General features: G+C 38.8%; 2 protein-coding genes across 3 annotated transcripts in view; one reads left to right on the top strand and one right to left on the bottom strand.

The window, feature by feature from the left end:
* Positions 1-13,859, bottom strand: part of LOC122972223 (NACHT, LRR and PYD domains-containing protein 12-like) — a 120,841-nt gene that overhangs the window by 83,946 nt on the left and 23,036 nt on the right. The window lies entirely within an intron of this gene.
* On the top strand, positions 1,524-13,203 carry actr3b (actin related protein 3B). Of its 2 annotated transcripts, XM_044339230.1 has the most exons (13): positions 1,525-1,728; positions 3,821-3,967; positions 6,902-6,957; positions 7,157-7,281; positions 7,391-7,501; positions 8,598-8,693; positions 8,774-8,881; positions 8,977-9,120; positions 9,285-9,458; positions 9,747-9,839; positions 10,700-10,825; positions 10,920-11,003; positions 11,325-13,203. In XM_044339230.1, the coding sequence occupies exons 1-13, from the start codon at positions 1,685-1,687 to the stop codon at positions 11,418-11,420; spliced, it is 1,404 nt and encodes a 467-aa protein (XP_044195165.1). In that variant the 5' UTR covers positions 1,525-1,684; the 3' UTR covers positions 11,421-13,203. The 2 variants fall into 2 exon arrangements, with proteins under 2 accessions (XP_044195166.1, XP_044195165.1); XM_044339231.1 differs by lacking the exon at positions 3,821-3,967 and having other exon boundaries at positions 1,524-1,728.

Here is a 13,859-nt window from a genome sequence, read left to right as displayed (position 1 = left end):
CCTCCTCAAGAGTTTGTATGTAACAGACTGTATGTTAAATAAAGTTTCTTTAAAAAGAAAAAAAAACAGTTGGTCCGTGTTGTTATGTGTTGCTGCCCCCTGCTGGATATATGATATATGATATGTCTAGTAAACTGTACATACACTCCAAAAATAAACTTATTATTCATACAATATTTATTCCACATCTGTACAAATATATAAAATAACTTTACATGATCAAATAAAAAACATTAAGTCCAAACAATAGATAGATAGATAGATAGATAGATAGATAGATAGATAGATAGATAGATAGATAGATAGATAGATTGATTGATCGATTGATAGATAGATAGATCTATAGATAGATAGATAGATTGATTGATTGATTGATCGATTGATATATAGATAGATCTATAGATAGATAGATAGATGATAGATAGATAGATAGATAGATAGATTGATTGATTGATTGATCGATTGATATATAGATAGATCTATAGATAGATAGATAGATAGATAGATAGATAGATAGATAGATAGATAGATAGATAGATAGATAGATAGACTGATTGATTGATTGATTGATAGATCTATAGATCTATAGATAGATAGATAGATTGAGTGATTGATTGATTGATCTATAGATCTATAGATCTATAGATAGATAGATAGATAGATAGATGGATTGACTGACTCTTTCTCTAACTGGGAATGTTGGTATCGGCAGTGGTAGAAGAGGTATTCAAAACTGTTTTCTTAAGTACAAACTATAAATACTGCACATTAAAAATACTGTAAAAGTCCTGCATTCAAATATTTTACTTAAAGTGAAGAGTGACAGAGAGGTTTTATCAGCACAATGTGCTTCAATTTACTGAACGTCTGTTCAAGGTGGAGTTTTTAATTCTTATATAACACCTGATAGTTTAACGAATTTTAATGCATCATATTTTAATTGTTATATATTGTGAGTAAAATCTGAATCTGCAACATAATCAGTAACATTTATCTGTTAAAATATAGTTTACAGTGTTTTCCTCTGAAGTAGAAGTACACAGGGCCTTTTGTCAGTTATTTCAGTGTATAATTAATAAGAATATTAACATAATTCAATATGTTTCATATTTAAACATCTTAATAAATCTACAGCTGTTTGGGGCCTTAGACTGTTAGTAAAGTACAAAAACAATGAGGTGGCTACAAGAAACAAATAAAATTAAAGGCCAAATTATAAACAGTAACTAAATCAACTAACTTTTATATAAATAAATAAATAAACATAATAATGCTGTTGTCTGTGCCTGAAAAAGTAAGCTGAGATAATCTCGGTTAAAAACATTATTATTATTATTATTATTATTATTATTATCATTATTACATGTAGCACCACTGGGGGCGGAGTTGAGCTGGGGTTTTTTTCACTGGTTGAAGTATTTACGGTGCAGCTGACATCACGTGAACGCAGCACACACACACACACACACACACACGCACACACACACGCACACACTCCTCCGGTTACCGGGTCCGTGTCAGATGTGTTTCTATTTTTTCCCTCCGACCCGGAACTGCTCTGAGCGCGAGAGGACGGTCTCTCCCCGCATCTCACGCACCAAACTCCGCCTCGCGCCCTCCGGTCTGGACCGATCCGGTCACAACAACCGACCACCGACCGCTGTGCGGGCCGGACCGCAACAACATGTCCCTGCAGCTCCCTCCGTGCGTGATAGACTGCGGGACCGGGTGAGCGCGCACACACACGCACACACACACACACACACACACACACACACACACACACACACACGCATGCATGCACGGATGGATGCACACACTGTAAAGAGTGTGACGTCATGTGTAATAAACAACGCGCGCGCGTGTGTGTGTGTGTGTGAGTGTGTGTGTGAACATCATGTATGTCGCGTGCAGGCCTGCGTGTTTTGGTTGCTATTAAAGGAACAGTTCACCCAAAATAAATCTGCAGGTCGAGCAGAGACGATTAATCGATTGACAGACAATTAATCAGAATCTGTTCTGATTAATTAGATAAGAATCTGTTCTGATTAATTAATGACTGAATGACTGAAACGATGAATTAATCGATTCATCGTTTCAGTCATTTTTTAATCAATAACAGTTTCTTCAAAGTCTTTTCGGCCTCTTGTTTTATATCGTAAATTGAATATTTTTCGGGTTTTGATCTGAAGACGTCACCTTGAGGCCACTGTGATGCACATTTCACTACTTAATAACATTTTATTGATCAAAGATGAATCAATTAACTGAAAAAAAGAACAATCAGTAGGTGAATTGATGATGAAATAAATCAGCCCACATGGACTTTAAGATGAGATGATATAAACATTTATTGATCTCCGGAGAGAAATCCAGGTGTCACAGCAGCGAAAGGTTCAGGTAGGAACCAAACATAAAAATAAAATAAAACACTTGAGCTGCTGAATATCTGCACTGCTTCCCTGAATGAGTGGATGAGTGAACATATGTGCAGTCTATCAATAAATAGTCTATCAATAGATATACGAATATGAATGAATATATGAGTCCATGTGCACACTAAACTAGGACACTCACATACTGTTGCAGCAGTGAAACGTTTGTCAGACAAGAACAACATTAAATTAAAGAACTTCATCTGATGTTCCAAACTCTACGAATAAAATCAGTTTTTATAATCATCTCAGCAGTGTTTACTAAACAATAATCATTACTGACAAAAATCGTTCAGATTTTCAGACTTCAGCTGTTTTCTGTTGGTAGGTAACTTCACTGCAGCTGATTTAAATCTCAAGATAATTACTACTTTATGTTAATTATTATTATTATTATATCTGTAGTACATTTATGAAAGTCTCCCTTTAAAGTGAGACGTCTGTCTCAACAGGACAAACCTGATTAAATAAAAAGGTTTTATATGTAATAGCATCGGTGGAAAGTAACTGGGCGCAGGGGGGTGTCATTATCAGGCCAGTATGGTAATAACAATGAAAATTAATAGTATATAAATGTGTTGTTCCTCAGTCAGGACACTTTAAACAGTGTGTATATGTGTACATCTTTGTGATTTTTAGACCTTTAGAGTGAGAACATTTCTGTCCGGTCCTTCTGTGTTTACAGTTTAGGTTGAGTTTAGGGTAAAGGTTGGGGGTAAACATTTATTACTAAGTAAACTCAAGTACTTAAGTACAGTTTAGAGGTACTTGTACTTTACTTGAGTATTTCCATGTAATGCTACTTTATATTTCCACTCCACTACATTTCAGAGGGAAATATTGTACTTTCTACTCCACTACATTTATTTGACAGCTTTAGTTACTTTTCAGATGAAGATTTGACACAATGGATAATATAACAAGCTTTTAAAATACAACACATTGTTAAAGATGAAACCAGTGGTTTCCAACCTTTTTGTCTTTTGACGTCTTACAAAAAGCAGTGTGTAGTCGGGGTCACATTTCACATGTCTATGAGTTGTTAACAGCTCCACCAAATAGTGATTTTTCCCTCTAAACTTCTCACATGCTTTCATTTCAATAAATGTTCAAATGATCCAATATTTCAGCAAAAATCAAAGATTAGAGAAAAAGTCCAAAAACTGAAAACAGATTTGTGTACAGCAGTAAAGGATCTGAATACTTCTGTGTAATTCAGGCACAGAAACATGTTCAATATAAAAACTGATTATATTAGAGACACAGACTGCAGCTGCTGCGTTCATATGTTCAGTTGAAGCAGTCGTTTCTGTTCTTGCTAACGGTTGTTTCTCTGTATATGTGAGATCTGGTCGACATCAGAGTTTCCTGTGTTTGATGGACAGTATCAGACAGATGGAGGATGTCAGCAGCAGCAGATCTGTGGTCAGTCTGTGCTCTATTCTGGTCGGAGCGTCTGAATGTGGGACAGCTGGAGGAAGTGGAACAGGAGCTGCACGCTGCGTTGACTGTCAGGCAGGAAAAAACAGACAGTCAGTGACTTTAAATGCTCTCAGTGTGCAGAAGAAAATCACAAAGTTACAATTAACAGTAAAGATTTAGAGGGAGATGGAGGTGAAATGATTTTTAAACATGCAGGTCATGAACAATCACATGCAAATTAAACTGATGATGTGCTCACAGCTGCTGATATGAAAACAATACTTTAAAAGAATACTTTCACTTAGTTATGTTTTTTATTCTTCACTGTGATGAAACAGAGTAATGATAATAATATCAAAATTAAAGCTGCAAGCAGCGTTGGTCGGGACCTCTCACTCTGGCCCGTCAGGATCAGATCATTTTGCTTTTTAAAAATGAGGGATATTTCTTACAAGTGTGGTGTGCTTTTATTTTGAAAGTTTGATTGAAATGTGTACTGTCAGGTGTGTAGAGACAGTAAGTAAATGCAGCTAGACACAGAAAAATACTCATATATTTGAATGGAGAGCGTGAACGAACCCACACCTATTTGAACATTTACTGTTTCCACATAGTTTTAGATACAAACTTCATTTGAACTTTAAATGAATCACGAGACTTTGACCTACAAATCTTGAATTTACATGTGTTTTCTATCTTTTACTGTTTTTGAGATATTAGAGTGTGAGTTTTAAAGTCTTTTTTTTTTTTTGCTCCTCCTGTGATTTTATGAGTGTGTATTGCGGAATGTTTCACAGCACTGAGGGAGTGACATCACCAGGAGCAGTTGGAGAGGAGGATTTTAGAGTACGCTTTTTGTGAAATATCTTCATAAATCCCATGACTTTGGCCAAATCTTACATTGAAAATCATATTTTTGTAGGAAATTTTGTTGCGAATCCATTGATACAGGTTTGAAAGTGGTCAGACTTACAGTTGAGACATCAGAAGCCTCTGTTTGACACAAAGTCCGTGCCCATAGATTGCCTCCCCATTGCTTTACATTGTAAGGGTGATGTGGCACTGCAACTTTCAGGGCTTATAAAATCCAAACCGTTCGAGTTATTACAAAGTTTTCAACGACTTTTTTCAGCATAGTGTCATAAGTCATGTATTAAAGTTTGAAGCTGATACCATTAACGCCCTCGGAGGAGATAGTGTTTGTTCAGAGTCCAAAATTGAGGCAAAGTCTTATTTTGAAAGTGAGATTGCAGACTTCCTGTTGGATTTAGGTCAGGGGTGTCAGTATATGATTTGTAGGTCTTGATGAGACGAATAATTGAGTTTTGATTTGATCTCTCTACAACATTCCTACGGGCTGTGGCGGCCATTTTAGTTAGGTAGGTGGCGCTAGTGAGCACATTTAGGCACTTTAGGGGTTGATTTTTACATTTTATCAAATTTTTCACCAGACGTGATGTACGTGCCAAATTTGGTGAGTTTTTGAGCATGTTTAAGGGGTCAAATTTAGGGTTTAAGTGGCATAATAATAAATAAAGACAGGAAGAAATAAACAAACACACGAAAAACAATAGGGTCCTCGCCCTTAGGGCTCGGTGGCTTTTGGGCTTGGTCCCTAATAATAAACTTTATTTATAGAGCACCTCTCTGCAAGCAGGGTTTACAAAGTTCTTTACAGAGAATAGAAACACAGTTAAAAATGACAATAAAACAAAAAGTTTAAGAGGACATGAGTCTGTAAAAATGTGCTTTAAGAAGCATTTTAAAAGACAAGACAGACTCAGCCAACCTGATCTCTGCATAGAGGCTGATCCAAAGTCTAATCTATGATTGTCATCTGTCTCAACATATACTTATATGCACAAACTTATTTGATTGGATGTCTACAAGCCAATCACAGTGTTCCACATCATCTGAAGTGGACCGCAGTAGAGCCACACCCTTTTTCAGCAAGCATGGCCGACTGTGAGGCAACACATTTTATTATTATTAATCTTAAACTGTGTTTAAAGTAAACATGAGATGTTTTATTACTTATACAAGTCAGATTATCATATGAAAGATTTATTGCTTTTACTCAGGATTTTTTTTCTTAAATCCATCCATTAGATCTGAATGTTTGTTAAAATAATACAAAATATATATTTAATGTGTTAAATATATAGATAGATAAAACTCATGTTTCTTGTCTCTTAAGACTATTTATTGTCATTTTTACTATTCAGGTGGTTTCTCGTGTACAGATTCTCCGTTTATGGGAATAGAAAGAAAACTTCTTTTTTTTTATTGCTAATGACTTATGAGTGAATTTAGAGTATAAATCCACCATTGCAATATTATTTTGTGTTAGGAACATAATTGAGTTGTGAACAGAGCAGACTTTGGAGAGACAACACTAGATACAAGGTTAATACACACAGGAAGGAAATAAGGCTTATATGTACATGACTTAGCATCACAGCCATTTAAATATCACATGTGTCAAGACACAAAAACATGTATATAAAAGGTCATATGATAGAAAGTCTTGTGCAAATAACAAAAAACACCTGTTTCATATAAGCAGTAGTAAGAGGGGAGCTGCTATTGGTTAACAGTCATTAAAATATATGTATTATATCCAATATAGAATTCATATAAATGTTAATAGACATTGTTTCATACTTATCATTTCACTTCTAGCTGGAAATGTTGGAAGCTGACATCAGATACCTGAGATTAATAATGTTGTTGTTTCTTTGATTGGGTTGTTTCTCCAGCTTTGTTGTTGTGCGACTGTTTGTGTTTTAACAGCATTTAATGTTTGACGACTTTGGCTTCTTGTGTTCAATAAAAAAAGGGTTTTGGTAGAAAACTCTTATTTTAATTTCACAGTTATTGGAAGAAAGACAGTATAAAGTATTAGAGTAAGCTTTTATCTGTACTGAAATTGAATTGAAAACCCATCTTGAGTCTTCCTCAGATCCAGTTTGTGGTTCCAAAGACTAAAACATTAACTTCTTCCTCATCGTTTCCTGACAGAGTGTTTATCTTTCTGACTGCAGGTACACAAAGATCGGCTATGCTGGAAACACAGAGCCACAGTTCATCATGCCCTCCTGTAAGCATCACACACCTGCACCTCTGGACCACTGTGACCTTTGACCTAACACTCCTGTCCATGCAGACATGAGTAATATCTCAGGATATGAAAATGTGCTGAAAAGAGTGAAAACATCTAGTCATATATATTTATATTAATGTTTTAGAGTTAGTTTAGTTTGTGTGTATGTACCTGTTCTGAATCTGATCCCGACCAGGCATCGCCATCAAGGAGTCGGCCAGCGTGGGAGAACAGGCTCAGAGGAGGCTCGTACGAGGAGTCGACGACCTGGACTTCTACATCGGAGACGAAGCTGTAGACAAACCCAACTATGCAACCAAGGTAGGATGATGAACTATCAGCTTTTAAACTGATTTACAGTTCCTCCAACACAACCTCCTCTCTGTTTCCTTCCTTCCTTCCTCCTGCTGTCTGTGTGTGTGTGTGTTAGTGGCCCATCCGTCATGGGATGGTAGAGGACTGGGATCTGATGGAGAAGTTCATGGAGCAGGTCATCTTCAAATACCTTCGAGCTGAGCCTGAAGACCACAGCTTCCTCATGGTAGGACTCCGTGTTCACTTCTAGATGTGCTTGAACATGTATATAAGTCTATAAGTATGTTAATATTTTCCATGTATGTGGACAAATGTCATCCTACATGTTTTAAAGTGTGTTTGTGGTCAGTTTAAACCAGAGTTAGGTTAGTTTCAGTTCACTGCTAACAGAGCCGGAAGCACTGAACTATGTTTGATGTCAAGACACACCTAATATTTTAGTTTGTAGGAGTACTGGAAGAGGTTCCAGAGATCCTTAATGATGTTCTAAGGGTCCTCGAGGAGAGTGTAGATGTTCATTCACAGGTTGCACCCCTCCTGGATATTGTTGTGGATATTTTGAGCGATGGTCAGCACCTTAGTGGAGAAAAGCACACATGAGCCTTTGATGTCTTAGAGCTGAAAATGTTTATTGAAGCACTTGGCCAAGTGGAGAACCGAAAACAGTAAACACCAGAGTGTTCTGCTCCGATGCTGTCTCTTTCCGTTCTGTCCCCTGAAGGTCTGAGCCCTAATCTTTATCAGCCTACAATATGAAAAATTTGTCTGATTGGTTCACTAGTTTCTAAACAAGGAACTACATTTTACCCGTGACAGTTTAGGTCACGTTGCATGGAGCTTCAGGTCATTGTCAACACATTCTGACTACGCATCCACCCATCTGTGTTGTCTAGGAGCGTCCTCTCTGACCTTGGTAACCATGGCAATGCTGATATACCCTCTATCAGAGAGGCTCCTGCTTTCCCTAAAACATCACAGAGGGTTCTGGAGTCTCAAGGAGCGGAGACAATGTCTCTTTCCTGCACAAGATTTACAGTGTGATCTCAAGGCCCAGGCTTGACCCACTGTAACCCAATTTGTAACCCATAAAGATGGAAAATCCCATAACAGACCCCTCCTGGATATGGTTCCTTTAAGAGGTTCCGGATGTTCTTGATGAGAGTGTAGAAGTCCATTCAGAGGTCTCAGTCCCATTTCGGGAGGTTGTAGAGGTTCTTTAGGAATCCCTGAGTGAACTGTTAATATGGTATTTTGATGTTGCTGTCGTCACCTGCTGTTAATGTAAAACCTGCCAGCTGACAGCCGCGTGTGGATGTTTGCAGACGGAGCCTCCTCTCAACACTCCGGAGAACAGAGAGTACCTGGCTGAGATCATGTTTGAGACCTTCAACATACCTGGACTCTACATTGCAGTGCAGGTGAGACGCACAGACAGACTCTTCATATACAGGTGTACTGTGTGGTGTTATGAAGTAAAACGTTTCTCTGTCTCCGTCAGGCGGTGTTGGCGTTGGCGGCGTCCTGGACGTCTCGGCAGGTCGGACAGAGAACTCTGACCGGCATCGTGATCGACAGTGGAGACGGAGTCACACACGCCATCCCTGTGGTGAGACACAGACACACACACATTTCATTTAACATACCTGTCTTTGTTTGGAGACTTGCGGCTCACTGATTGGTCGGTGTGCCTGTCTGTCACAGGCTGAGGGCTACGTGATTGGCAGCTGTATAAAGCACATCCCCATTGCAGGGCGGGACATCACCTTCTTCATCCAGCAGCTGCTCAGAGACCGAGAGGTGGGGATTCCTCCAGAGCAGTCGCTGGAGACTGCCAAGGCTGTCAAGGTACCACCTTCCTCCATCATCTCCTCCTCCCACTCTTCTTCTCTTACTCTTTGTCCTTTGTTCCTACTCATTTTCCCTCCTTCTACTCCTCCTCCTTTACAACTTGACTATTTATTTAATTTTATTTATATTTATATTTGTTGTATTTGTGTGTGTGTGTGTAGGAGCGGTACTGCTACATCTGTCCAGACATCGTGAAGGAGTTCACAAAGTACGACTCTGACCCAGGGAAATGGATCAAACAGTACCGTGGAGTCAACGCCGTCAGTAAGAACGCCTTTCACATCGACGTCGGCTACGAGCGCTTCCTTGGCCCCGAGATCTTCTTCCACCCTGAGGTGAGTCAGCTGTTATGATGCAGCTTCACCTCGTTATAACGCTGAGTATTTAAAAAATAAATGTGAAATTAACTTGATGTTAAAAACAAAGTAAAGGTTTAATTAAAGTCAAATAGCTTCAGTAAAAAATAAAACTCATAAAAGCAAAAAAGAAACTTGTCCTGAAGTTAAAAACTAATTCAAAGGTCAAGATTATTTTGGAGGGAAAGTTTTGGTGGAAGGACATCAGATAAGTGATAAAAGTGGAGGTTAATGTGTGTACATGTTGTATTAATGTGTGTTTTTCAGTTTGCTAACCCAGACTTCATGCAGCCCATCTCTGATGTTGTTGATGAGGTCATCCAGAGCTGTCCAATCGACGTCAGGAGGCCGCTCTACAAGGTAACTCACCCCGATACGACTGTATGATTCACCTTAAGCTCTGCTAGCGACCCCTACAGGCTGCAGAGTTCATTACAGCCACAATGTGAACTAACAACATCCTCTCTGAGTCTCACCAGAGAAAAAATATCCAAAGCTTGTCCTGAAGGTAGCGCTAGAGGCATGGATAGAATACAAGGGCCTGAAATTTCTGGTTCACCTGCTAAATGCCACAAAACAACCACAGAGAGAAGAGAACTACAAAGAGATGGAAAACTAGAGAGATGCAATTTTCTTGGCCAATTACAATTTTCTTTCTTTATAAGAACTGAATAATATTATATTATATTTTATATTTTCTTTCTTTCTCAGAACTATAATTGACAGCATGCACAAACTTTTCTTTAATGGAAACTTGAAATTCAATCATATGTTTATATAAAACATTAACTTTTTAAATAACAAAACAAAAAACAAAATAAAAGGTGCACCAGGTTGAAGGACCCTCTTCAGTCTTCTTCACTCACGTTGAACTTCCACATTGACGACATGTTGTGTATGTGGCTGTATCATGGACGTATGGGCTGTACTGCCACCGTGTGTGCGACGTGAACTATTGTGTGGTACATGTGTGTAAATTTGACTGTCAAATAATCATATATGATACCGGTCAGCCGGTCACTATCCAACTTTGATTGGTGGCCGATTGATTGGTGCGTCTCTACTCAACAACCACAAATATCAGAACAACTACGATCAGAATGTTTCAGGACAAACAGACAGCTTGTTATTGGATGTTTCACTATGAACTAAAGTGTGAGAACTGTATGTTAGATGTTTTTTAAGTGTAAACTGTGTGCATCTTTGTGTGTGTGTGTCAGAACATCGTGCTCTCTGGGGGATCCACCATGTTCAGAGACTTTGGACGGCGGCTGCAGAGAGACCTGAAGAGAGTCGTGGACGCTCGACTGAAACTGAGTGAAGAGCTCAGTGGAGGACGGATAAAGGTCAGACAGACAGACAGACAGGCAGACAGAGAGACAGACAGTCAGACAGACAGACAGACAGTTGATGGATTTCTGTATTTGTATTTTACTGCAGCCAAAGCCGATGGAGGTTCAGGTTGTTACACATCACATGCAGCGATACGCCGTCTGGTTTGGAGGCTCCATGCTGGCGTCCACGGTAACCACACACTTACACACACACACACACACACACACACACACACACACACACACACACACACACACACACAAACACATTTGTACTTCTATACTTGTGAGGACCCTCAGTGATATGCCTTCACCTGATTCTAACCTTGAGCCTAAAATAAAGTCTTAACCCTCAAGCAGCCCTTTGAAGAAGTGACTCTAATCAGTCCCCTCATAGTTAGACTTAAAAGTGCACACGTACACCCCACATACACAAACTATACCATTTGCTTTAATAACATTGTTTGTGTTTGTTTGTTTGTTTGTTGTTGATGTGTGGTTGTGTTTCCAGCCGGAGTTTTTACAGGTGTGTCACTCTAAGAAGGACTACGATGAGATCGGCCCCAGCATCTGTCGACACAACCCTGTGTTTGGCATCATGTCCTGATGGCAGCCGCGACAGGGCTAGCCTGTTAGCCTACTATGTTGTTAGCCCATTAGGTTGTTAGCCTGTTGGCCTTTCAGCCTGCTACCCACTAGATAGCCAGCCAGCCAGCTAGCCTGTTAGCCTGTGGGCTCTGCAGCTCGCTGGCCTGTTTACCTGCTATCTGCTAGCCTCCAGCCACTTTGCCAATAGTTAGTCTCTTGCCCCACTCAGTTTTCAGCCCAATAGACTGTTAGCCAGCTAGCTCAGCGCCATCAAGAACAAGAAGACCCGCAGGAACTGAGGCACAAACTCGAGTTAGAAAACGGTGAAAGAAAAGCGTGCTATCATTATATTTTAAACTAATAAATCTACTCAACAGATAACTATTTTTTATCCAAAAATGTCTAAAGGCTCAGAGGATTTCTCTAGCTGACAGTCTGCTAGCTGCTAGCCTGTTAGCATCCCCCTCAATGATGATTGTTTTACTGAGTTACTTTAGAGAAACGTACAGGCCGAGTTTACAAAGTTTTCTTTTGTCATAGTGACCTTTACAGCAAACGAGGAAGAACTGAAACCAGAATTGTTTAATCGGTTTAACAGATTCTGTTCTGAACACAATTACCAAGAGAAACCAAACAAAATTGACACTGTAGGAAGAGGCTGAAAGAACTTTTAACAATTTGGAAAATAATATTTGATGATGGTGGAAATGTTTTTAAAAATTGGTAAAAAGTGTGAATAACTTCACCCGCACACACAAAAATGAGATGAAATACTTTTACTGCAGTTGTTAACACAAAGCCAAGAACAGAAGTCTGTTCACTTTTTCTGTGTTTGAGTTCTGCTGTAAAATATGAGCCGACTGTTTCAGTGATCATCTCTTTCATCACTGCCGTGTTTTTTCTACGTCTTCACCACATCCTCTGCATGTGTCGGAGCGTATTTATAGGACACCTGCTGTCAGTCAACATGTTAGCTTGCTAGCTGTCGTCATGATTGGATGCTTCTCATCTCTTTTCTAAAGACACTCGGCTGCTCAATGTGTCTCCAGGATTTCATAGTGACATATTCAGAAGAATCTAACAGATGAAGATTAACACCACAAACATTGCCTTTTTAAATGACTACTTTTCCTGTGACACTGAACAAGAATAATAACAGAATAATAACAATAATTTAAGTTGAACTGAAATTAAAATGTATTTTTGCTAAGAAATCCCAAAAAAGGAGAATTGCAAGTTTTATTTATTGATCTGCAGTGATAGTGCCCTTCTTCTCCAGCAGGTGTTGAACCAGAACAACAACCAAGTTACATCTAGTGGAAATTAGGCTAACATTAGCAAGCTAAAATAATTAGCTTCCACTTTCCAGGTAGAACACAAACTTAACAGCACATTGGGTCCTCCCCAGTGTTGAATGTTGTAAAGGAACAGACTATTATTTGAATTAACAACAGTGATTGAAGTTTCGGTTGGCAGCACTACAAGCTGTAAACTGTTGCCTGTTTCACCGTTGTGTTTGTGTCCAGTTGACAACTTTAAGTCCAATACTCACTCAAGTTTTAGCTGTTTTGAGAAAAATAATCCTCTTTAGTTGCTAAACCAAAACTCAACCTGCTGCAAAACTAAACCTAGCAGCTGATAGAGACTAAAAAGCTCTGCAGAGCTGCAGACTTTTTACATTACACTACAGTACATTATAAAAAATAAGTCTAGCTATTAGAGATATAATAATTTGTTTTTAAAGATGATTAGAGCGGCTTTAGATCAATAATGTTACATAATCAACGTTATGTGGATGTGCTGAAACTGGGAAAAAAGGAAAGTCTTGTATCAGTGTTCATAGGATTTATAGCTATGACGTTACACAGAAGTTGTCAGTGTGTAATGTGTTGAGAATTATCAGTGACGCTGCAGCTCCTCTTCGCTTTATGGAGCTTTATAGTGAGTTTCAGCTCATTGTTAATCTGTCTGGCTGCAACTTTACTGTTCTGGTTCACTCTAAGCGCTCTCATAGCGTCGTTTTCAGGGAAAAAGCTGTATAAAAAAAAGCCACTGTACACTACCTGCTCAGCAGCTGGTGAACATAGTGGAGCATTTAGCAGCTAAAGAGACAGATATTTCCCTCGGGAATTGGTAGAGAGCAAAAACAGCTAAAAGAGAGTGAATATTGGACACAGAAAGTGAAGAGAATTCAAATTTCAGTTGAATGAGCAGCACAAACAATGTTGACAGTGTGATTTTCAGAAAGTCACAGTGTGACAAAAGACAAAAACACAATGTTGTAGCTTTCTTTTCATACTCTGAATCTACATTAAAGGGAAAATAAACAGGTTTTTTGTGATTTTGATGGTGCAGAGCAAGCTGGCAGTGAGAGTTGCAGCTAGTTTAGTGTTTTGTTGTTTTCATTTATTTCTTTTTGTTGTCTGTCTTCTCACAAACAGCCTTCTGTGTTCCTTCA

The sequence above is a fragment of the Thunnus albacares genome, chromosome 21, assembly GCF_914725855.1.
Source record: "Thunnus albacares chromosome 21, fThuAlb1.1, whole genome shotgun sequence".
In the NCBI taxonomy this organism is placed as follows: domain Eukaryota; kingdom Metazoa; phylum Chordata; class Actinopteri; order Scombriformes; family Scombridae; genus Thunnus; species Thunnus albacares.
This window is presented reverse-complemented; position numbering and strand designations above follow the sequence as displayed.